Source organism: Asterias rubens, chromosome 11, assembly GCF_902459465.1.
Source record: "Asterias rubens chromosome 11, eAstRub1.3, whole genome shotgun sequence".
In the NCBI taxonomy this organism is placed as follows: Eukaryota; Metazoa; Echinodermata; class Asteroidea; order Forcipulatida; family Asteriidae; genus Asterias; species Asterias rubens.
The window spans coordinates 6,457,541-6,484,266 of record NC_047072.1 but is presented as its reverse complement, the minus strand read 5'-3'; the positions used below and the strand labels follow the sequence as shown (position 1 = coordinate 6,484,266).

General features: G+C 40.5%; 1 protein-coding gene across 1 annotated transcript; it reads right to left on the bottom strand.

Annotated features, from left to right (window-relative positions):
* Positions 1–2,341: 2,341 nt before the first annotated feature.
* On the bottom strand, positions 2,342–25,818 carry LOC117296660. The gene is made up of 9 exons (XM_033779688.1): positions 25,803–25,818; positions 17,775–17,857; positions 17,149–17,238; positions 10,597–10,705; positions 9,948–10,033; positions 9,049–9,248; positions 7,370–7,476; positions 6,255–6,402; positions 2,342–5,136 (listed from the first exon to the last, which is right to left on the bottom strand). Exons 1-9 carry the CDS (start codon positions 25,816–25,818, stop codon positions 3,516–3,518), a joined length of 2,460 nt encoding a protein of 819 aa, XP_033635579.1. The 3' UTR covers positions 2,342–3,515.
* Positions 25,819–26,726: the final 908 nt, after the last annotated feature.

Genomic DNA, 26,726 nt, shown 5'->3' with positions numbered 1-26,726 from the left:
TTCATAAAACCAGACAGTTATCATTTGGTTTATTATATAAGTTACGTCAATAACACAACAATACAAGTGGAGTCACTTGGCAAGAGACAGAATGAAAATAAATAAAAGAAATCGACCGCCAGAGGAAATAAATAAAAAATAAAAATTCAAACGCATATCCCAACCACTCGAGAAAAAACCAAACCCCTAAAAGACATGTCATCACACAAGGCATTTACAGGCAACCAGTTATAGGCAATCTCCAAAAATAAAATACACTTTTCCATTTCAATGTCCACATTTTTGTACATTGTGTAGGGACCATAAGATAATGTGTACTGCCAAAGTGCTTCTTTTGCATACAGTAGGCCTACACTGTTGATTGCTTTCAAGTTGCCTAAAAAAAGAGAATTGCCCTTTGTGATAAGGCTCGCAAAGAACAAAACAACTTATAATTAATACTTTAAAAAACCCAGTTTATGACACATACAAATTGGTTGCAGAAAAGGGTTAGGAAAGTGACTTTAAAGTGAGTTTTCATTGAAGTAAATCGTGTTTCTGCCTCTGGTGTGACGACCAGAGTCCATAGAAAGATGTTAGCGTCGGGAGAACACCACTCATCTTATATACCGCCCTCTAGTGCAATCTTGCAATGTATAATAATACCAATCATACTACTAGGACTGAACATGACTCAAAGAGTTATACTATACAAGTCCAGTAGTCAATTATGTCTATAGGTTAATACAAGCCAAAATACCATTTTAATTCACGTGTGCAATGTGTGACTGGTGTCATGATAAATCGCACTAAACAGATTTCTGCTTGAACAAAACCGTAAACATTTGGCCTGTCACCTCGTTTACAATAAGGGCCACTTTGTACATTCCATAGAATCTCCTGGCAGGCAAGATCTACGTTTTAATATTTTTTTGAAATGTTGTATATAAAGTAGATAATTGTAAAACATTCTAAACAATAACTGATATGTGCCCCTTTCTCCCTAGACACAATTATAGCAGCACAGTGCCGTTTTCTTAAAGGTACACGTTACCTTGGATCGGTCAAGTTGGTCTTTGAATAGCGATGTAACCGTTTGTTATATAATGCATATTATGATTAGAAACATATTAGTTCGCAAAATAAAAGGAAAACCACGCAATTTCGAGGCAAATGTGTGTGGATCATTGTATTCTACTTTTTAAACATCTTTCTAACCATTATGCATTTTATTAAAAAAAAAACGGTTACAAACGCTTTTCAAAGACCAACTCGACCGATCCAAGGCAACGTGTTCATATAATTCACTAATTCCGATTGTGGGTTTACAATGTTCCCGCAGCAAGCCCATGCAGCGATTTCACAACTGACTAAGAATTGCGAGCATCATTCGTAATTGCCAAGCAAAAGTGTGATGCCGCTATCCTTCAGTGTTCTTGTCACATTCAGTGCATTTTGGTTGCTTCTAAGAATGTCAGTTAAAACCCTTGCTGTGTGACAAGGGTTCAAAATGTTTCCAATGTTACTGCTGCTGCAATATATTGGACACGGACTTAATTTTTGTTAATAACGGAATAGCATTCACGTAAAAGTAAAAAATAAAATAAAAAAAATCGATGATAAACCCTCATACAGAAAAGTCTGTCTCAAAACGGGACCCATGAAACGCTATCTTTCTTTGACCCATGTAATCATTCAACAGTTGTTTCGTATTATTATGCAAAATAAGCTAAATGTAAAGAAACTGCATTGAATAATCTACTTTATGTGGACTATAATAATAGTCTACGTGAACTCCGGAAAAAAAAAAAACTTTGACAATGGTAGTCACTTTTGGACATTTAAAAAATAATCAGGAAATAATGTTGGTTCGTATACTTCAATTTTAGAATGAATAAATAAGTGGAATGCTCCACAGTTTTTCTGTACATAGATATTGATTTTCATAAAGCATGATTCATTCTTAATACCCCACAAAATGTACAATGATACAAAAACAATCTTTAAAGGCACTGGAAACCTTCGGTATTGTCAAAGACCAGTATACCCACTTGGCTTGGTGTATCCCAACATGTGTAGATAACAAACCTGTGAAAATGTTTGCTCAATGGGAGACTTCGGAACGCTAGGTGGCAGCAGACTTACCAGGTAAATGTCCATTGTTAGTTCTAAGCACGCTCACATTATCGAGAACAATGTAATTTACCTGGTAAGTCTGCTGCCACCAAGCGTACCGAACAAGCGTCATCTAGTGGTCATCGAAGTTTCAAGAATTTAAATAACATAATATAATTTAAAAAAAAAAAAAAAAAAAAAAAAAAAAACACCCGTGTTGCACAATAATTTGCATGATTTCTAAAAGGTTTCAGGCTTTTTATATTCGAGTAAGAAATCGCCTCTTTCTCAAAAACTACGTTGTTTCAGAGGGAGCCGTTCTCACAAAGTTGTATACGTTCAACAGAGTTATTACCAGTAGTGTCCAGTGCCTTTAAGGAAAATGAACGAAGACCAAACATACCTTTTGACTGTTCGGAATAATTTACGCACTGAAGACGCTTTTCTAAAGACGTGGGAAAGTCTACAGTGGTCAAGTCAACACTTCGAACCGACGGTCCGCTTATAATCATTGAACCCAGTAGTGACTTGGGATAAACCTACTCTACCGTTATCATAATATTTCTGTATAAACTCATAGACAGCACAACAAATTCAATTTTATACAATAAAAGGCATCAAAATATCGAGATATTAAAATCACCCGTTTAAAAAGATACACCACGCAAAAGCAATCTTTCATGCCTTTCAAACTACTTGACATAATCATAATATTTAACTAGCCAATCATATCAGTTCATGAACGTAACTGGGGCTTCGCCTTTAAAGAGATTGGTACTGCATTGGCTGACTTAAACCCCTTTATTTTTAGCTGTAACTTCTCCCACACTATGGGTGTGTCGTTTAGCTTCCCTGGGTCGACCCCTCAGTGCTCACTCGGTCGGGTGAGCCCCTGACAAGAGCTAACCGAGCGATCACTCACTGCTCTCGTGGACGCCATGCACCTGGGGCCAGCCCCCAAGTGACCCACTCTATAAGCAGGGCACTGGGGTTGACCTGTGTGAGCCCCTGAAATGACGTCAAAGCTATTCTAACGCACCGGGGGTAGACCCAGGGAAGCTAAACGAACGCCCCCAAAGTTATTCCTCCCGAGACTACTGATAGTGCGCCCTCTATGTACATGTTTCTGATTGCGCAATAATTGTACAAACTTCCGCTGTGTGACAGGGGGTATGAAACTTTTCTCGACTGGGCCAGTTATTTAGGCCTATTACTTGTGACATGCGTATGTGACCATGTGATGTGGTGATTGACGTTTCTATAGGCGTACAACTAACTTGATATCCGGAATAATTAACTCTGAAAAGGTGCGTTCTAATTTTATTCTTCCGAGTTGACAATGTAAGCATTATAAGAAAAATGCTTTCATTTTTGCTCACTACTGTACTATGGCAAACTGATTGTCGATAATTATATTATTTTTAATAAGCATAACCATTTGTCATGTGCTCCTTATGACCGTGTGTACCGTTGCTATACCAACCCATAGCAGCCCTGTCACATATTGCACTGTTTGCGTGCATAAAGCTGTGCTCCTTCCCGCTTCTACGTAGACTAGATAAAGCGCCGCCATCGGCGAACGCCAGGTAGGCTCTACTGGCGGCATCGTTGAAATAGCACGTGGAATGCTCCTTGGTTGTGCTGTACAAAGAACTGCCGAGTTCCGTTCCCCTGTCTTGCAACTCAGTTACCCCGTTACGGTTAGTCAAGGACATGGGATACACTGGAGTATGCTCCGAAGTGGTCATAAACGAGGAACGTTGCCTCGAGTCGGCATGAGCGTGATAGTCTCTGGGGCGACGGCTCTCCATATCGCCCCCGTTTTCCACGTTGTTGTGGGTCTGAGTCCGAGAGGAGGTCCGGGCCGGCAGGGTGTCGGCTTGCAAGGGACTGCTCTGCCGGCAGGATTGGTCAGTGTTACCGGCAGCAGGGCTTGACCGATGGACGTAGGTGGTCTCAGACGATTGTTGTACGGCAGCGGACGCTTTGGTTCGGGGTTGTTTTTTGTTGGTTTGCTCGTCTTTGACAAGTCTCTGCGTGGCTCTCACCAAGTTATCAAATTTGGTTGAGGCGGGCATACCGTTCGTTTCAACGACGTCTGGTTGTTGTTGTTCCCTGGTAGTCCGGCGACTGTGATATCTCCGTGGTGAGATGTCGGACGTGCTGGAGGGGCTACGCGTAGTAAGTAAGGGAGATTGCCTCTGGCATGACGTCAGTTCTGTCATGGGTTCATGTTGATGGCGCCCGTGGGACACCGCAGCGTTTGAGCGAGACGGTGACGACACGCTGGGTGCGTGCCCGCACTGCTGCAACAGCAGCTCTGATTGGTTACTGTCGGCAGTAGACACCCCAGTCCCGTTGCAACAAGACACTGGATTGGTCTCCTGGAGCCTGTCGTGATCTGATTGCACATGCGTTGATGAACTCTTCTTACTTGTTGCCGTGTTGGAGGCGGCTACGTCGGAGTGATATCCCTGCGACTGCGCCACCGGGCGGTCTGTCGATGCTGACCAGTGGTGGTAGTAACCTCTAGGGTCCGTAGAGGCTGTGTAATACCGGTCATCCCCGTAATGTCCACTACGGTAACCTTGCAACCTCTCGTTCATACAGTGGGCATAAGCCTCAGCTGTCGGGTACGCGAACGAGTTACTGTAATTATATGCACTGTCCGTATACATGTTGTGTTGGTAGCCAGCTGTGGTGTAGCTAGCGTGTGGGTACATCGCATTGTACCTATCCAGCCCCTCCTGGTAAGGGACCGTGGCGTACTGGGCAGCTGGCATGGGCACATCGCAGGTGGACGCAGCGGCATATTGAGCGTACGCCTTGGCCTGGGTGTAGTCCGAACTAGACGCAGCTTCCCCGTACATCACAGCCGGCTGAGTGGGGAGCTGGTACGGCGTGAATTTGGTCTTGCTCTTGGACTTGCTTGATCGATGGCTTTTACCAGGTCGTGTCTTCTCTTGAAGACTTGTGTAGGCGGATTCAGTCTTGGCTTGGAGTTGATCCAGTTGAAGAACAAGTTCTTTGTCTTCAATATTGCTGTAAAACAAATAACATAATAAATAAATCTTTTGGAAAAGTGACACGTCACAATCAGACTCATTATTAACTGTAAGCTTGACTTTTCCTCGGTAGAAAAATACTGTCCCATTGGTTTACGGAAACACCCTGTGTGCATCTATTTGCCAGGTATATTTGTTTTTTTATGATAACTGTACTGCTATATTATATTTTACTACCGCGGAGTACACTTTCAAAATTTCGGGAGACTTCTCAGTTCTGGAAAGAACTGTCTTGCTTTTAACTACTACCTGTGCGGAAGGTAAATCGGCTGGGGCAACTACTGAAACCTAACATAGGATCGTTATTAACTTCATCACCAAGACGTGAGCTCTTAATATTGGTCTCAACGTTTCGACTAGCTTGCTCTAGTCATCGTCAGGAGACATACTATGATTACATAATAATATATATATATTGCCTTTTTTCTGCACTTCGAAATTGCCACTGTCTTATTTTGTTTTTCAATTGGGTTTATTTTTCTTTCTAAATCGATTCAAAACGGGAATCCTTAAGAAAACAAATCAGGACAATTTTTGAGGATTGCAATTCTAATGTGAAGAAAACAAATTGCCGCCCGATATGCAGGTTCAACATAAAGGCGCGTCCGAATGAAATGATTTCTGCTACGGTTCCGGCAGCAAATCTCACATCAGCCTAAGAAAGAGCTTTATGTAGGGTGGCACCACAGCTATGGAACAGTCTTCCTGCAGACTTAAGAATTGAACTCCATAGCGGTTTTTAAATCTAGACTTAAAACTTATCTTTTTAATACTGAATATAACTCGACTTTTTATATTGTTTGTGTATAGATTGATCAATGCCTTCCTTGCTGTGAATTGTACGTATTGTACCTTTTAAAGTTATTGCCTTGTTCGATTTGTATTAATTTGATCTGTTGTTTTCCTTTTAATAACAGTGGTTATTTGCCTTTTGATATACAGCGTCTTTCGGCATTTTTTTTTATAGTATGCGCTTTATAAATGCTGTTATTATTATTTATTATTATTATTGAGCGATAACGTTGAAGGACAGGCCTTTTCATAAATCCAGCCATAGCAACAGCCGAAACAAGTTGATTGGCTGCCTGTACTTACCTCAGTACGGTATTGACGCTGACGATGCAATGAGGGCGCGATGAGCGACTATTGTGGACAATGGTAGCAGAGCTTTGCATCCACACCCAGCCGCCATGTTTAGCCAGGAATCGGTAGTACTTGGTCGTCACTTGCCCCTTTACCAATACTGTGCAAACAGATGGGAAGAATATAAATAAATGAACATAAATTATTTATTTATTATTCGTTTATTTATTTATGTATGTATTTATTTATTTTTTATTTGTTAATTTCGGTTTAAAACACAACTCATTGTCGGTAGCATTACATGGCCGGCAAGACTAAGATGACACACATTCCACAAAAGACATGCAGAATCTTGACCAGACAGATGACAGGATAAAAGGTTCCAAAACATCAAAATAATAGGATTTTCCATAAGTCTACAAAACAGAGGAATGTTCACAAAGTTACTATAATAAAGAGCTGTGCGGAAAGAAATGTGTTTGTTAAAGTTATAACTTTAGCACTATAAAGCCGTGTTCGCACTTGATTAATATTTTGGGTAACTTAACCATGACGCTGGGTAACGTTCCGACGGGTTAACTTTCCCACCGTCCGCACTTGGATTTATTTGACTCGGTTAAACTTACTGAGACCGTGGGTAAACTAACCGAGCTGGCCCCCTGTGTAACATTGAATAGTTCGATAATCACGAACATCTTATTCTCTCATGACAAAACATGTCAGCTTCTTCGGGTCACGGACGGATGGGAGACTTAACCGAGTTGTCGCGTCCGCATTGGACTTTCTGGCTCGGTTAAACTGACCTGGTCAATCTTCCTGGGCACCTTTGGCTCGAGTAAACTACCCATTCGGGTCGGGTAAGTTTATACCTGGGAGGAAAACTTCCTGGGCTGTTCGCATTGGACTTAAAATGGGTTAGTTACCCATTGGCTCGGTTAGTTTACCCAAATTAAGTCCAATGCGAACAGGGCTTTAGTGTCACATTGTGTTACAATCATGATATCTGGCACACGTGTATATTGTAATTATCTTTGCTATAACATGCATTTAATGCTTTTACCACAAAACTATTGCACTTGTCTTGAATTGACATTGACACTTAATGACACCGAGTGTGGAATACTTACGTGTATGATGGGCATATCGAATGTGTAGGATGTCTGTTGCGTGAACAAATTGGTAGAGTGTTTTCTCGATGAGATCCTGGGGTTCGTAGCCAGTGAGTTGTGCCACTCTGTTCATATCAAAATAATAATAATAATAATATCGAAGTCTTATATAGCGCACGTATCTACCAACAAGGTACTCAAGGCGCTGGGTATATATACAAACTTTCAGAAAGATAGGTTATTGCAGTGATGGATTCTGAGACCCAATTATGTAGCACTAATAAGGGTTTACAAGGTGCTATAGTATACGGCGCATGAAGCTGCCACAACCAGGAACACCGGGGCGAACCCGTTCTTTTCGATAAGTGCACTGGGTTCTTTTACATGCGTTACACAACACATGGGACCAACGGCTTTACGTCACATCCGAAGGACGAAGCAATGGTAAAGTGTCTTGCTCAAGGACACAAGTGTCACGGCTGGGGATTCAAACCCACACTCTGCTGATCAGAAACACCAGAGTTTGAATCAAAATATCAATAACCATTGTTTAGTAATGACAGCGAATTCACTTTATTTTCCCCAAGTAAAACAAAACCACACGAAGGTAATACCAATGTCTTCTCTTTTATCAGTTTCAGACGGAGTGGACAGTCAGTGGTATAGAAATAAGAAAATAAATATCTTAATGCGTTTGCTTTTTGTAAGAAGTATTGACTACTTGTGGAAAACACATCACTGGTGTATACTTTTGTTTGAGCTTGTGCGAAAGAAGAGATTTGAGCTCTAATACTAGTTATGGAAAGCAAACCTCCCCCACAAATACCACCCCTGCTTGGACTATCACTAGATTTAACAAAAGTATCCATTGGACACCAGGTTGATTCGGTGGTGTCTTCCCTGCCTTTCACATCAGTGGAACCTGGTTCGAGTCCTGGTCTGGAGCCTTAACGTAGATGATTAGATCTTCTAAGTGGATTCAGTTCGCAGTCCCCTTTTCGGCTTTTCCACACACTTTTCCATTTTCCCCATCCACTTCTAAAACTAATATCATCTTCTCTACATAAACAGGCCTATACGGATCTCAGTGCTAGTCCCCTATTCCTCTCATATGTAAAACTGTCATTTCTTTATCATCTTCTCCACACAGGTATCTTCAGACCAACAGGAGGTCACACTGCTATGTCCCCTGTTTGGGTTTTTCCCCACATCTAAACCTGATATTTCTTCATAAATCTCTATAGATCTTCAAGCCTACGGTGCACAGTGCTAGTAGTCCTCATTTGGGGTTTTGCTCCAACAAAACCTGAAATTTATTCACCATCTTCGCTACACAGGTATCTTCAGGCCAACAGGAGGTCACACTGCTAGTCCCCTGTTTGGGTTTTCCTCTCACATCTAAACCTGACATTTTTTCATCATCTTCTACAGGATGGATGGATATCACAAAGAGTTAAGACAGTCTTATCTCGAGTTAGGACGAGTTACTCGGCCAACTTAGGACTAGCCTTAAGTTTGTAATATCTCCTAGGACTAGACCTAAATTAGGACTAGTCCTACCTCTTTGTCAAATCCTCAGGCTAACTGTACCCAGCTGGAACGCAGTGTTAGTCACTTTTGCTGGTCCCTTTAATTGCTTTAATTGTCAGAAATATATCAACATAACATTAATCACAAGATTGGCAAACAAAACTTACTTTCCATCCAGGAAAATCAGCTTCATGTCCAGACTTGCCCTGAACATGAACATATTGCTGTACATCTTGACTTCGGTTAGCGAGCTGGGAGGGAGAGAGTGTCCCACGGCGATCAGACCCACGTTCTGGTAGCAACCATCATAAGGGGCTACGTCCATGGAGTACTGTTTGATCTTTAGATAACCATAGCAGTGGATAACCTAACAAGAAAGAGGAAGATACAAAATGTTAAATATATTATGTTTCTCTTACACTTAACGACCACCTTACAATTGCTTAAAAGAAAAACTATAATAAACTTAAGAGTGCAACCTCTCTCATGAAACGCTATAGGAGAAATCCTATCTCGAGTTTGGACGAGTAACTCGGTTAATCCTATTGTTAAGAGGAGTTTGGTGAAATCGACGTCTGGGCACCTTTCAAATTGGTAAATATTAAAGACCTGTATTCTCACTTAGTGTATCCCAACAATATGCATCAAATAACAAATCTGTGAACATTTGTTCTCATTTGGTCATAGAAGTTGCAAGAGAATAATGAACAAAAAAATAAAAACATTGTTGCACACATTTGAGTGTTTTCAGATGCCTAATAAAAGGCCTGAATTCTTTAAAAAAAAAAAAAAAAAAAAAAAGCTGTCACTTCAGAGGGAGCCGTTTTCTCACAATGTGTTATACTATCAACAGCTCCCCATTGCTTATTACCAAGATAGGTTTATGATAACTATTAATTTGAGCAGTGTCCAGTCCTCAGAGAAACTACAGTAAACTCATGGGTACATCCTCTCCTAAATTCTGAAAATGTGCATGCGGATATTTGTATGGAGAAAAGAGTTATTTAATAATGTAGAATATTATTTCATTTATTATTATAAGTAATAAGTTTCCTGAAGCTCTTACTTTATAACCACCGGATGTAAGACCAGCATTCCTCTTCGCCAGGACACATTTCATCCTCAGGAAAAACTGCCGCTCAATCTCATAATCTATACAGAGAAAAAAAAGCAAACTTTAAAACAAACATGACAACTCTCCTTTAGTACTTCTTCATGGGTTGTTTTATTGGATTGGTAATTTTCTCGTGACCCAGATGGCCGATCGATCTCAAACTTCTACAGGTTTGTCCGTTTTAGTGGATAACAAAAAGTGCTTACACTGTCAGCAACTGCTTTGTCTTCTCGCTTTGTGCATCTCAACATATGCAAAAAAATAACAAACCTGTGAAAATTTGAGCTCAATCAGTCGTCGATATTGCGAGATAATAATGAAAGAAAAACACCTTTGTCGCACAAGTTGTGTGCGTTTAGATGCTTGATTTCGAGACCTCAAATTCTAAATCTGAGGTCTGAAATCAAACTCGTGGAAAACTACTTCTTTCTCGAAAACTTCGTTACTTCAGAGGGAGCCGTTTCTCACAATATTTTAAACTAACAAAAGCTCCCCATTACTCGTTACCAAGTTAGGTTTTACGCTAATCATTATTTTGAGTAATTACCAATAGAGTCCACTGCCTTTATAAACGAAGTAGTGATTGTTTGTATATGCTCACCTGAGAGTACGTGTGTATGGTATGGTTGGTGGGCGGTCAGTAAGGCTGTCATCTCATCATGATCGGCTGGATGAATGTACTCGTAGATACTGTTACCAGTCAGCTCAACCTAACAACATAATAATAAAAATTATTAATATAGTAATAATAATAATCGGTATATATAATATGGCGCTTTTCACGACCGAAGGGCGCCTCAAAGCGCTCCCAACAATACTATCCCTAGTCACCGGACCAATTTAATTAATTCCCCTTAAAGACACTGGACACTATTGGTAATTACACAAAATAATTATTAGCAAAAAACCTTACTTGGTTATGAGTAATGGAGAGCTATTGATAGTATAAAACAATGTGAGAAACAGCGCCCTCTGAAGTAACGTATTTTTTTGAGAAAGAAGCAATTTCTCACTAAAATATTTTTATTTGATTTCGAGACGTCAGAATTATCGAAACCAAGCATCTCAAAGCGCACAACTTCGTGTGACAAGGGTGTTTTTTCTTTTATTATTATCTCGCAACTTTGACAACCAATTGAGCTAAAATTTTCACATGTTCGTTATTTCATGCATAATATGTTGAGATACAGCAAGTGAGAAGACCGGTCTTTGACAATTACCAATAGTGTCCAGTGCCTTTAAAACAATCTCAGCTCCCTCGTGAGTATACAGCCTGCGCAGCAAATACGCGCTACTAAGCTAACCAATCACAAGAACAATCTCTGCCCTCACAGGTACCCATTTACCCCTGGGTGGAGAGAAGCAATTATAGTCAAGTGTCTTGCTCAGGGACACAAGTGTCACGACCGGGACTCGAACCCGCACTCTGCTGAACAGAAACATCAGAGCTGGTATAAAAAAAATGGTGGCCTTTGCAAGTCTATAACAAAAATGCTCCACTTAGTGATATACCAATTCTTTCAAAAAAATGCAGATTTTTGTTCAAATACTTTCCAGAGAGATGTGAAGTACAGGAGATATATTCTGGCTGTGACCGTATTCTAGAACTGTCAGCGGTCTGGCAAATTTGTGTCATTTGTCATTACCTGTGATGTCTATTTGTCGCATCATGGTCATTAGTCACATTATTACTTTTAGTTTTTTGAAAAGCCTCAATGCTCTCTAGCCATCATAACGTATAAAGAAAAGGCATTGAGAGTGTACCTGTAATAACATTATACAGAACAGGTTGGCTTGCGAAACAACCTTTTTGACTCCAAGAAACAGGACGAGAGAAAGAGGGACAACAGAAGAGGCGAGATGAAATATGCAAGTACATTGGGGGGGGGGGCATCATGCGCAGGATAGAGTGAAAGGAAGAACTTGCGAAGAGACTTTCCTCATGCAGTGGAGTGAATAGGCTAGAAAGACATACATAATGAGTGCAGTATTCCCCGAAAAAAAATTGAACTAAGTTCATTATTAAATTGAACTGAATATAGAATCTGCCTTTGGAAACATAGACCACTGACGCAAATTACTTTCTCTTCCGGGTCACTGAGGGTCCAACCCGCTTCCCCTTCTAGACTCCCCCTCAAGCAAATGCAAAGATTACTTCCTCTACTTCCCCATGCCAAAATTAGTTGTGATAGTCGCTGCCCAAGTCGCTTAAGATGCTGAATTGGATCTTGTAAGGCTTAGCCTAGATTGGGTATGACTTAACATATCCAAGAGATGGAGGGAAGGTATACCGAGATACCCAGAGGAGGTTCACACACGTTTGGTAAAAAAAATAATGATACGAAACAAATCCGAATTATTGTTTGCTTTGATTTTGGGGTACAATAATATGTCATGGTCGGTCTTATTATGTCATTGGTTGGTGTTAGAAGCACACTCAAATCACACGATAATCGAGCATTTACAGTACAGTGAATATTAAAGTAAGGCATACAGTACAGTGAAAATTAAAGCAAGGCATCACACTTTAAGTTTGTGATACATTATTAAATAATATGTCCACGTTGTGTAGTCCACATTGAGTAATGTGTTTATAAAAAGACTTGTTACTTCAAGATGTTGTCCATGTTTACCATTGAGTTAACAAATTGTAAACACAATGAAATCGTAGTCCAATGTGGCGTCCATATAGGAAAATATGAGAAATGAAATGTCCTATAGCAATCATAGTCCAATATGGCGTCCATATAGGATAATATGAACATTGAGTTGTCCTAAAGCAATAGTCCAATATGGTGTCCATATAGGATGATATGAGGATTGAGATGTATTATAGCAATCATAGACATGGCGTCCATATAGGATAATATGAACATTGAGTTGTCCTAAAACAATAGTCCAACATGGCGTCCATTTATATAGGATAGTATGAGGATTGAAATGTCCTATAGCAATCATATTCGGACCAGTGGTCTGTCATCACATGCTTTGCCAATTCGCCCAGCTAAAATATACAGACATTAACGGTCTAATATTAACAACAAAGCCAATTTGTAACCTAATTTGGAGACGTCAATAATAAATGGTGCACTTTATTAAATAATCTGGCCAGTAGTATGACCTGGTTCCTCCGCCCAGAGAGCGAGACAGAGGGGCCCATGACTACGGGTCCAGCTTGCCGTACGTAATATTGAGCGGTACTTGGGCCATGGGGGGTTCGGGGACTCCGGCGGGAATGAGGGGTGAGGGAGTGAGGGGCCGTCGACATGTGGGTCATGAGGGGCCATTCAACGGCTGCGGTTTTATAGAGGTTCGTCCCCTTCTCTCGTAGATTGATTGGCGGGGGTGAAGTATATAGGGAGATACCAAAGCGACCCGTTAGAATCATCATAACAGGAGGGCAACTGTCGACTCTCCTAAACCCGTGTTGATGCAAACATTGCCCCTGACTCCAACTCCCCGAAGATATCGGCCAGCCAACGGGCAATATTTACGTTCACTCCTAGCCTGACCTACATACTGTCTGTGCGACTTATCCCACGGTACATTAAACCCCAATATCACCTCCATCCCCCCGATTGTGTAAGCGTTTTCCGGCTAAGAAGCTAAGGTTTGTGATTCCAGAAAAAAAAATTCTCGCTCAATAGCCTCGCTGGCAAATAGAGGGTTGTAGAGGAGTCCCCCAGTAAGCAACGAGAGGGGAAACCGTTGAAAGTGCAGAGCCACTGGCAGCCCATGTACGCATGACAGAACAAAGTCAACCATCTAGACCGTACAGTCAAAGGATGACCACCCACCATGTGCTCAAACTGCTAGCCACGGTTAGAAAGCCTTTTTTATGTTTTTATTCGAACAACATTTTCGTTTCACGCATGGTGAAGCCTTCTCTCCTCGGCTGATGTTTTAGTCGGTTGGGGACACAAATCCTCGTCAATGCATCCAATTAGTCTTCTTAAGTGTGACACTCTCGATTTAGACAGTGACATAGTGACGGGATATTATAGTTCATTTTATACGGACGTCAAAGCCACACAGGCCAGTAATGGTCGCCATGTGATCAGGACCAATCCTTGCATATTAATTCACTATTTATCCCGTACTTATTGGCAAGGAAAGTGGTGAACATACGGGGCCGCGTGCTCCGACAGGCACCGGGCATGAGGCGCGTAACTTCCGCTCAGGTCCCACCTTTAGGTCCAGCTTGAAAGCCCGTGTTGTTTTCATCCCTCTTTGATCCAATCGGAAAAAACTATGCTTCAAAATTGTCATGCTAAATGATTACGTACTGAGGTTGAAAAAGGGGAAACATTTACACGCTATAATCGGAGAGACACTTTTATTAAACTGTAGATGACGGTCGAGTTTACATGCAGTCAATGTCCCACAGCAGCGGATTTGATTATACGGGGTGGTGATTTGAGTATAGCGCCCTCTGTGTCATTCACGGAAAACAAGACAAAGGGTAACCATGCAGACCGAGTGAAGCTCTTCTCGGAGGAATTCAGTGACTCTCATACTGTTCTCTGGTCTCTCTAAACATTACTACACTCGGCATACCTAGGCTAGTCCAGGCTTAAAGACCAATAAGCAACAGCCTAGTCTAAGTCTAGACTGTCGTCTTCTTCGACAACGTGAATTTCGTCATAAGGAATCCGCTAGTTAAATATTACACTAGAAATGAAAATCAGTAATAATTACTATAGTTTTTAAAAAATGAGTAAAACAAGTCAAAAAATAATTTTCGTCTCAGGAAGATGAAAATTATTTTAGCATGTAAAATCCCATTAACCAGCTATTATATTATACCATAACTATAGCATAACTGGTTAATACGTTTTTACATGCAAAAACTGAGACAAAAATCATTTGTTTTAGGCCTACTCATTTCTCAAAAACTGCAGCACCTCAGTGAGTAAAATTTCAAGAGAAGCTTTCTACTATCATAATCTTCAAAGTGTGTAAGTTTAGTGTAAATCTGTGGACATTGTGTTTTGTGTTAGGAAAAAGTGCATCGACCCTTTAAGTTTGATTCTCTCTCCGGTAACTATTTGGGACAACTCCCAGGGTGTCATATTTTAACACCCTATATAGTTTTTGCAGTTTATATTCTGCTGGTAATGTAGTCCTTCAACCACCACACACATCGAGTATATGAGTGTACAGAAAGACAACTCCCCAAAACAGTTGTTCTTTAGGGTTGGGGGGGGGGGCGGGGCGTTCACAATATTACCAGACAGCCAAACATGTTGCCGTCTCTGACAAAAGTTCGCCAAGTAAAACCGGTTTTTGTTTCCGGGCTATTGTGTACTCACTTCCAGCAAAACGCTTCTTAAAAACATTTCTATTTTAAGACCCCCCCAAATGCCGCAGAGATGGCGCTATTGTCTGGCGACCTTGATCTGAATTGGTCTGACTCCGCTCTAGTGAAAATTAGGTCAAACTCACACGTGATCTCGTCATCAGCTGGTATAATGGAAGGGGCCCTATAGTGTTCATCCGATGAACAAAACCCTCAAACACATTTCTTTTCTGGTCTTTCTATAATTTTACACCAGATGAACCAACACCAAAACACGTTTTTTTTCTCTGGATGAGAATGCCAGAGTCTCTCTTTGGTTGTGGACAATGTTTAAGGTCAACGTGAGTGGGATTGTTTAGCTCCAACAAAAAAGGGAGTGTAGAATGTAGGTCGACTTGTCCACTTGACACACTTTCTATTGTTGTAGAACGCCCTGTGGGTACATACTATAGTCCACCAAGCGGCTAGTTTGCACAGTGTATGGGGATCAGCGTGTACAATGGTAAGCCTACATGTACACGGAAGTTCAATTCTAGTTCAAACTCAAATTATTGAAAGACATTTTTTTCTAATACAGTTTTAAGCTCCAGGACCACTTGAACGACCGTCAATATAAGCAAGTGATTTAGCAGACACTATACAGAGATTACGATCATGATAAAGTCAATCAGAATTTTGATGCAAAACTAAATATCTCAACAAGGAAACTCGTCTCTCTGTTCGTGAAAACATATTCCAGATTTAAAGGATGTTATGTCAATTCTATATAGTAGGCATATCATGTATACAAGTGTCAAAACTTCCTGGGCGACTGGGGAAGTCTATGTCCTCTACACAAAGTCCACCACTGTATCTAATAACGGATTAAATCATTGGTATAATATAGACATTAGTTTCCAAGTGTTCTCATCAATCACACACTTCAACTATCTTAACAACCAAAAAACCGCCCTCAACGTTATATCAACATTTATGGCCGAAGAACACGTAAGCAGCTCAAACATAATCTCCAATAATGAAGAATCTGATAACAATAGGACTCATTTCTTATATTACGCTTTAGTAAGAAGACTGGTCTTTGACAATTACCAATAGTGTCCACTGTCTTTAAAGCACCATGTAATGGTTTACAATGTGCTGTGGTGCAGTATATGCTGCTGATCTGGCAATAGGAAACCATAGTGTACGTATTAATACAGATACCAACGTGGCCCTTTTCAGAACTCGCTTCGATCAATCACTCTCAACCAATGAGAGCGACCGTGACACGCAGTTTATTAAACGAAACCGAAAGTGATCTCTCAATAGTGCAGACTGTCAGCATTGGACTAGTTTCTGTTTGACCCACTTCAGTGTAGGCGACCTTCCCCTTTTCTTATCAAAGAGGTGGACCTACCTCTACAAGTTCATAAAAGGCACTGGACATCTTTGGTAATTGTCAAAGACCAGTTTTATCACTTGGTGTATCCCAACGTAGAATAAATTGTGACTCAATTATCATCGAAGTTAAAGAAGATTAAGGGACGAACAAACTCCCTTGTTGCACAACATTTGTGCGTTTGTCCAATAGAAGGCTTCAGGCCTGAAATCTTTTAATATTTGACTGACATATTACCTTTCTCAAAAACTACATTAGTGCAAAAAGCACCAAGTGCTAACAGTACCAAGAAGTAAAAGCACCAACCATATCTATTCCAAATGCAAGGTACCACACATCAAAGTGCCAAGCAGTGACAAGCACGAAATGCAAAGTTCCAAGTCAAGTACTACAGAGTACCACGTACCATTTACCAACCGCATTGCACAGAATACCACTACTATATAAAGGTGCCAACTTATAAGTGCTACCCTTACCTGTGATAATCCAAGATGTACTGATGCCGTCTCTGATATGTAAATTATCTTGCCGTCTGGAGACACGACGAAGATGAAACCGTCCAGTGTCTGAAAGAGACAATGATTATAAGTCAGGCATTACATTGGTGATGAGGGTGTGGCTGGAGATTCTGTCAAACTACTTCTGATAGCGCCCTCTTTTGAAACATGCCTTAAACAGTTTCTGCTAAGCAACAATAAGCATGATACCAGTCACAGATTGTACATGTGACATTGCATTTTGGCTGGTAACCTTATTCTGGTAAGTATGGCTTTGTCGTGCTTAGCTGCTTTTGTGCTTAAGCAGCCCAATAAAATTAGGCCCTGGTGCTGCTAATAGGCGCACAAAAACTACTAAGCACAAAATAGCTATGCTAACCACACTTTTAAGGGTACCATCCGAAACACCATGTCACATGTAATGTTTATGACTGGTGTCCTGCTTGTGTTTGCTTGGCAGACAGGTTTTAAGCATAATTCTCTGCTGAAGCAGCTCTATAAAATTGGGCCCAGATGATCTCAGAGTTGCTTGAAAGTGTGAAGTGAAAAACGACAACAAGAGTCCACTCTAGTTCACGAGGAAATATTGCGGGGTTTAGTTTTACCTGTAGCAGATGAGCGCCGAGCTCCTTGGCTAAACTGTCTATTGACGACATTGGTACCCGACTTCCCCACGAATCTCCAAGTCCTACAAAAGAAAAAGAAAAAGTACAAACTATTAAATTGAAGACCAATTTTTGCAATGATATGAGTTATTGTTATCAGTTACAATATCAAAAGATGAAACCGTTTTTTTTTGCATATCAAAAGAATAATCTATCATTTGTCTCTATTGCTTGCATTGCAAAAACAAAAATACCAACAGCAAAAATTAAAGACACATTTGGCAAAACAATATTGTTTTCAGTTACAACAACAAAATATTAAACCTTTTTGTTGCATATCATAACAACTCTTTTATTTGTCCATCATATTCTTTGCATTGCTTCGGGCTACACAGTCTGCAGACCACAATATGTTTACTTCAACAATAACTTTACAATAACAAAATTCGTAAAGGATCACAGAACCTTCCTCAATCCAAGCAGAAAATTACTTCAGTTCTAGAAAAAAACAAAAAAACAAAATAGCTTGCACGAGGGGCATAGTCTCTGTGTGCGATATCACAGGTGTACACACCCAGCGTGTTGACGTATTAATTGGTTCAAAAAACGACGGGACTAAATTACGCGAAAAGCAGATTAAATTGTGATTCACGGAACGGCGATTTTTTTCTCCTTCTCTCAAATCGATATTAGTGTTGACATTTCATTCGGTTTCAATTCGTGTCTTTTGTTGACTGATCTACCACGCTTCATTAAAAAGGGTTGGAGGAGGACGGACCATGTTTAAAAAGTGTATCGCCACAAAAACATAATCTGGGCCTTGAAAAAAAAAATACATTAACAAAATCTGGCGGATTTGCAATACTTTTTTGAGAGGTGGATGTTTGTATTGCAGATTTGAGCCGTGCTTATCGGTACGTACAGATGATGTGTATTTAATTTGCGAGCAAGTCCATCGGTACACAGGCTCCAGCGAGGCAGAAAATAACACAACTCCGAATCAGGTATACTATTTTTTCTTCAGAAGCTTGACAGCAGGTAGACGCGACGGCGATGGGTAGAAATTGCTTGACTACTAACGCGTTAAACCGATTGAGTTGTAAGGGGGTATTTTAGAAGATTTTGTAGTCTGTACAGTTTGTGATGCGTCCAGAGGGCCCAAGGTCGTAGAGCTGCTTAAGCAAAATATATTGTTTAGCAATTTTTTGATATTAATTTGGTGTTACCCTTACACCGATTTGTGTTAGCACTGTTTACTTAGCACTTTCCCGAGTTATGTTACAAAACAGAAAATAATTTTAAACTTCTGATAAGCAAAAATGAGCAGGATACCAGACATGAATTGTACATGTGTCATGAGCCCAATGCATAAAGACTGTAAAGCACAAAAACTTACTAAGCATAGACAAGAATTGTTTAGCAGTAACAGGTTACCAGCCATACAAACATTAAGTTTACACTGTTGTGACCGGTGTCCCACTCAACTTGTGCTCATCAATGTGTCAAGCAGTATTATCTGCTTAACAGCTTTATGAAACTGGGCCCTGGTAGTTTGGCGGGTAACGTTTTTCTGGCAAGCATAATGTTGTTGTGCTTAGCTACGTTTTGAAAATTTGATAAAGGTGTAGACCGTATGGGTAGAATGGTTCACTTAACACACAACATTTCAAGTTCTTTTGGTGGGAATAACCATTATTTTTGTATCCAACCTCTCCACTTTTACCAATGCCGACCACCGAACATTCAAAACAAGGGGATTCAACAAATGATGGATGCCCTCAGGCGCCACTTTATAAAAAAACACTCTTTACAATGAGTTACTAAGCAACTGGTGAAATGAACCGATACACCAACATCGCCGAATCGCCAGGGATAATTATGTCTCGGCCTCTCCATGTAAGGAAGTTCCCAAGCACGAACCGTTCCTCACACTTCCCGTATCAAGTCAAAACTCCCAATGTGTCAACCTCAACACGGGGCGGAAAACTCCTCCAGTTCAAAACAATTTCAAATAAAATGTACACACTAGCGTCTCGGGCCTTGCTTCCTGCCCGTAAAATTAACAGGATTTCTCCACCCCCGACTGGAGCGGTCTTTGTCAAGCCCGTCACTGGATGAGTTTGTTCCCGTACGAGAAAGAGCGAAAACATCACAGCGGCACGATGCCAAAGTCTACAGCCGCGGCGGCGTACGGCAGAGGAAACCCAGGTTTCACGGTGTGCTTTGCGTGTGTGTTTTAGCGTCGTGGAACAATCCAGGATACTTCGTTATAACATAAAGGTACTGTTTACCAGAGAGTTCCGGGGAGCAATATATCGCTGAAAGAATAAGACCAACACTGGATGGAAAACGAGGACTGGATATTAATTTGGCAGCCCAGCCACTAATCAACTATTTTTGTTTGAACGGGGTTTGAATAGGGGCACGTGTGTCGAGAGCGAAATTTTCCAACTTTTTTTTTTTTTTTTTTTTTTTTTTTTGGGGGGGGGGGGGGGGCTGAAAGGTTGATTTCTCAGTCAAAAACCAGGGCAATATTTTCTTTTTCGAACAATCGGAGTTCTAGGTCTTCTCCTCAATGGACCGTTCAGTCATTAGTTTTCTTCCATTCAAGCCAAATTACCTTCTCGAAATAGCTATTTTGTTGTGGGCTCTGGTTTAGGCTCGGTCCGGCTGTTTGAAGACCCGGACCAAAGGTGCGGGTAAAAACAACGGACGATCCTGTACGTCACAGACGGGCTTTCGAAGCGGCTCAGTGTAGCCCAAAACCGAAGCATCCCATTCCAGGTGTTACACAATTACGCTAAGCACAATAAAATCAAGCTTAGCAAGAACAACTCACCATGACAACATGCTAACAAGTATTCCTCTTGACTGACCATCAATAAGCCATTTGAGTGTTAGAATTTAATATTGTCCGGTACAATGACGTGCTTGACCACAAGTTACCACTTAAATTCGAAGTCACATGATTCGGGGCAAGCTTTTTCGTAGTTACTTAAGAGACGGTGAACACCCAAATACAATTCTGAATGGATGTGTATGGCACAATGATTTATTTAATGATGTTCTGTCTATAATGAGGGTTTGCATAAGAATGGGCCAACACCTCGGTTCAGGAGTGATGACTTCATCCGGAAATCTTATACCAGTTTTATTTCTGACTGCTCTCCCTTATAACAAACAACGCCAAGAATCATTAGAGGGCAAAATAGGAGACACGTGAGAACGCTAGGTGGCAGCAGACTAACATGATAAATTCAATGTTCCCGGAATTGTGCGCATGGTTAGAACTATTATAAAATTTTAAATTAATAATCTTAAATTTATGACATTTTCTACGTCATAAACATGTATAATAACATTAAAAGCGGGTGCTTTTTCGTTTTGTATGGGGGGGGGGGGAAGTGTCTTACAAGGTGCTATGCAAAATGAGTAGGTCTCATAAATCAATCACCGTGCAGGTTACTGAATGTTTAAGCGTCTTGAGCGTCACTGAGTAATGCTCGCTATTACAAGAATCCGCTATTACTCTTATTATTTATCATTCCATTCTTATTCAACTGTCATTGATGTTTTATTATGCAATAAACTCGGCGATTTGTCAGTAACACATGAACATCCAGAAACTAGGAACAACATTCTCAGACTATGGGTCTATCTTTCATGCCATCACCATAATAATAATTAATTAATTCATTCATTTGTTTTTTATTCCAACTTGGAACACACCCCTTAACCCCGGGGAGGGTTCCATCAACATTTTTAACCTGAATTATTTTAATATACATTGGCAGGAGAAAAATAAAGTCAACAGAGGTATTTAGACATTTTGTTTTTCTTTTAAGTTCATAAATAAAAAGACGAATTTGGCAACACAATTAATAATAATAATAGTGGCTTCTTATAATATCAGGCATATATGTCACTTAGTTACGCTCAAGGTGCATACAATAATTTCCTGCAAGGTATGTGGACTACGTTATTATGAAATAAACTCCTTTAAAATGGTTTACCTGGTGCTGTGGCGCAATATACTGCCACTCAAACCAGGAGCACCGGGCGACCCCTTCTCTTTTCGGTATAGTTCAAAGAAACAGTGGAGAAACACACCCACAATAACCCAGTAGTTTGTTTACCCTCTAACCAACACATTCTTTGGTTTTCTGTGGATGGACAAGTTTGGCAATACAGAGAGCGTTCATAGTGTTTGCTAAACTGACACCACTGAAGTTTACCCAAACGCTAAGATCTGCACGACCAATGGATCGAAGTTTACCTTTGCCTAACTCCTCAGGGCCACAGGTGTTCAAATTTGAGATGATGCTATGTTTGTGTCAAGGCTCATGTTTTTAACGGCTTCTGTGTATCTCTGGGGTTTTTTGTGTGTTTTTTTTCTTCATTTTTTGAAAAGTTGGTTGCCAGAAATTGATGATGTGGACAATGTTATTGAAGGCGCGGTGTGAGTAACGGTCTCAAAATTTGTCCTGATTTTTTTTTTGTAGGATTCTTTTTGTTAATCGATTTAGAAGGAAAAAAAAAACACACGAAATTCCCTATTGAAAAACCACTACGACGTGGCATTTTTGATGTACAGAAAAACAAGTTGCGTACCAGGCGGCATTTTTTTCTTCCGTAAAACAAAATTGCCACTGTCGTATTGCTTTTTAACGGGGAAATTTTCCTTCTTCTAAAATCGATTAAAACAAAATCCTTGACGAAAAACAAAATGGCAATGCTATACTACAGAAAAACGCGAATGCCTACTTTGACAAATTAACGAATGCACTTCGCATTCGTCAGTTCGCACCTCGGGTGCCAGTGCAATAGTGAAAAGGCGCATATTTTCCAATTAATTTATGACAGGCTATCGATCATGACAAATCAACCCATCACATTGAAAGGGGCATATTATAGCACTGTTAGAGTGAGCATAACTACTCCTATGTGATGCTTGATTTCAAGCCCCCCCCCCCCCACCCCACATGTCTTCACTAATCTGCTGTTCGTCACTCATACATTACATTATTTTTCCCCATTCAATTTTCATTTTTCTTTTTTTTCCTATGAATGTTCTCTTTCAAATCACCATGTATCTATATTAATGTTGAAGTTTTTTTGAACTGGGCACATTATTGTGCATAAATCAATACATCAAACCGCCGGTCGTGTAAATCAAAGGTCAGGCCTATACCGAATGAAATCAGTATTAAAAAAAAACAAAAAAAAAAAACGTTTCAGTCGACAGTTTTTCCAAGCTTCATCTGTAGGTCTCGATAACTCCGCCGGTGGTACCCATGGCTGTATCCAGAAATTAACAAATGGTGATATTATTAGAAGTGTCGAGTTTTATTTTTGATTTAAGCATTTAAAGTGGCGTATACAAAATTTAAAAACATGATTTTTCTCGCATATCTGCCTGTCTTATGCGAGTTATATTTGTTGGAACTATGATAAACCAATACTGACTCCCGCCACACCCAACACCTTTTTGAAGATACAAAACAATGTCTTAAAGGTCAGTTTATAAGAATCCATGAAACCCTCTGTAGACCCCCAGCATGACCCTCCACCAGTCGGAAATAATCAAACAGACCTTTCCAAGATGTCATTATTGCAGTGACTACAACTCTACCTACGACCGTCGTTGCGAGAGATTGTCACCACAGCGCGCAAGCCACTGGCACAAGACGTGTACGTGATCAGCAATAAGGTGAATTCATCAAAATCGCGTTCCGTGGAATCTTTTGAGTGGGGCGAATTTCCAAGCAAGAGTGCGCCGTATTTTAAATGAAGCCCAACCAATGCCATCGTTCTTCATCTAAACATGTACTCTATATCCTACTCACACTGACAAACTAGTGGCTACTCGGCAAGACAGCCAAATATAACCAAGAGGGGTGTGTGGTAACACCATGTTAATATCTCTTTTAGGTATGTGTTGGTTGTGAAAAGAACCGGTGGTTAAATACTCAACGTTTCGATCAGTATGTTCTGATGGTCTTCAGGAGAAAGCAAAAAAAAAAAAAAAAAAAAATACAGTGCTAACACACATCGGTATATATGAGTAAAACCAAAATTGATATTCTTTATCCCTGATGCAAATTTCAATCTATCACAAAAATGTAGCAAAACATATTGCAAAATACGTGAATATATATCACAATATCTGTCATCTGGGTCTCTTCCGAAACAATTCTGTTTACATTTTATTTTATAGCATGATGTGTGTATTTCGACACTCTTCCCACACAAAGCAAAAGGAGAGACACATGCACGGATACTGTTATCAGTTATCATGCAATATTACTGGGAACTGCAAAAAAAATGAGGGGAAAAAAACTGAGCAAAATACAAAAATTGCGTTGATTAATGAATGGGCGAAATTACAGTTCGTGACATATTACAGTCACATGTGTCGACCCTGCGCTATGCATCAGCGAGCTCTTTTACTCTTCCCGACGGACGAGCAAAAAAGCACTCATTAACTTTGATTATATTAATAGGGCACATAGGTAACCACTTAATATCTGAACTTGATGCAATGGGTTAGTCAAAGACCACGCTCTTAATAGGCCCTGACTTTTTGAATTAATCAAAATTAAACTCTACTTAAGAGGTTTGGATTGATACAAGTGCTCCAATGTTTAGTGCGTCTGGGTGTGGAGTGGGTACTTGGAGCGGAGTGGACATCGTGATTATCTTTGGTGATAGCGAAGAGACGGGAGATAAGTGCCAACTGTTATTAATAGGGTGCGGGAACAGTGGGTCTGAATAATCAGGAGAACGTTGGATGACTTTTTGTGCGGGAGTAAATTATTAGAGGCCGCTTCCTTTTTTCCCCTTATTTTTAAGGATATTTAACGATTTCAGACAAAAGAAAACATAATAAATTTGAAAAAAGTTAAAGAGTTGCCCGTATTACTACTAGTCTGGGGATAATATAAGCAATTGTATTTCAAAATCAAAAGGCTACAATCAACCACCAATTGCCTAATTATTGTTGTAAAATTATTCACAGGGAGACGGGTGTTTTTGACAAAAGTACTTTAAAATGTTGTGAGTGCAAGTTTGTATTCACTGTTATGAATGTACTCTTCTAGAAATTGAAATAACTCAAAGACACGAATGTTCTGAAGCAAAACAAAAGTGAACCAAACAAACAACGCAAAAGGACAGGAGAAAGTGTAAACATTTGCAACAAACTTTAGTACATCACAGTTGTAGTGTATACATGAACACATTTCGTTGACGTGGACTCTAAAGTGCAGTTAACCCTCCCACACGTCTCCAAAAACATTCGTTTAAGAACTTAGAATACAAAATCTAATTAAGGAAATAGGCACCCATCTGAAATAGGGGGGGGCCAAAAAAAAGTGTTGAATCTTACATGACTGGATAGATTGGAAATGTAAGGGTACCCCAAATAAAGACGCATTACGTCAAAATGAACATGTGTAATGCGTGTAGGAACTTGTTCGTGGGATCATTCACCCCTCCCAGGGGAACAAGAAAAAGGGCAAAAGTGTCCACTCTAATCATATTAATGTAGAGGATATTTGGAGATCAACAACTAATACATCACGTAGCCTATCAAGTGAGGGAGTGTTGCCGTATAGTCACCTAGGGACAGTCCGTATTTATACCCAAGACTTCCGACACGACAGTGCCGTGTGTGTGAAAACTGACAGACTTGTCGAGTACGTTTAGCGAAATAGGGTATCCGGTTACGGCACAGTGTACGAGGGGCTAGGATAATGAAGAGAGCTTATGGAACTCCATGTTTAAACTCGACTGGATGATGCTGTAGCGTAATAAAAGCAGGTTTCCCGGGGAGGGTTTTTACGGGGCAAGTACTGTGCTTCATCTTGCCCGGGAGGGGAGCGACCCGTTCCGGTTACGCTTGTTCGTGCCGTCAGACCAAACACGGGTAACAATCGGTGATCACCGAGCCCCGCTCTTAACCCGCGTTTAGAGGGAGGGTCGAACCCCCTGTTCGTGCTGCAAGAGACAGACACAACAGTCTCTCACCTAATGATCCCGACATCGTATACGAGCCGCGCAAACCAAATTAATTTGATTGAATTTGATTGGGGATTTGGCTCGGGTTACCGGTGTAAAATGGTCCCTTGACACGACATCAGCTACATTTGACTTCACGCTTTCGGGGGAGACTGCTGTGTGTGTGTATATATATAGAAAGAGTAACTTGGGATGGTAACTGAAGATACAACTTGCATAGAAATTCAATCACGTGAATTGCTGTACCAATTTGAACAAACTTTTAATCGCGCGGTTTTTTTTCCCTGACACTCAGAATGTGCGTCAACTTAAACCGGGGTCGGGAACCTGTGTGGTTGTCGGTATAATAATTCCGGCAATGGGATAACATGGTATGCCGTTTAGAATCACGTCCAGTCGAATCTGCCTGAGCCCCCAAATGAGGTCTGGCAAGGGATTTCCTTTCCAGGTCTTGAGGCGGTTACAGACGATTCCATTTCGCCCGGTCCAATGACGGAACATCAAGAAAAGAAGAAATCAGGTTTCAAACACATGGCTGGCTGCATTCGACAGGGGCAGTTATATGCAAGATGACAGAGATGGCAATTTTAATCCGGCGCTTGGGGGGATTCGCGATGACGGCTGCCAGTCACAATCTAAAACCGAAAAGCATTTTTTCTTCTTTTCAAATATTGTATAAAAAACCGTCTGCTCCAGTTAGAGGATTTTCAACACCATGTTACTGAGACTGTCGAGTTGAATTAAGGTGCTTTCTTTGGTTGGAGCTCCCCGTCATGACGTTCAATGAACTGTTACTTTACGGATGTTTTTGTTTCTTTCTCTCTTTTGGGGCATTTTTATCACTGAATGCCATTCAGAATTGATAAAAAAATAATCGTTTTTAATTGATCTCCTGTTTAGATAATCCAGTACAGTTACAAAGAATTTCTACAC

Excerpts from the sequence above, each read along its gene's own strand:
- LOC117296660 (XM_033779688.1), bottom strand. Across the intron at positions 17,239-17,774 it reads TCGGCGCTCATCTGCTACAG|ACACTGGACGGTTTCATCTT; the intron begins GTAAAACTAAAC and ends TGTCTCTTTCAG. Across the intron at positions 6,403-7,369 it reads TCGATATGCCCATCATACAC|TATTGGTAAAGGGGCAAGTG; the intron begins GTAAGTATTCCA and ends CTGTTTGCACAG.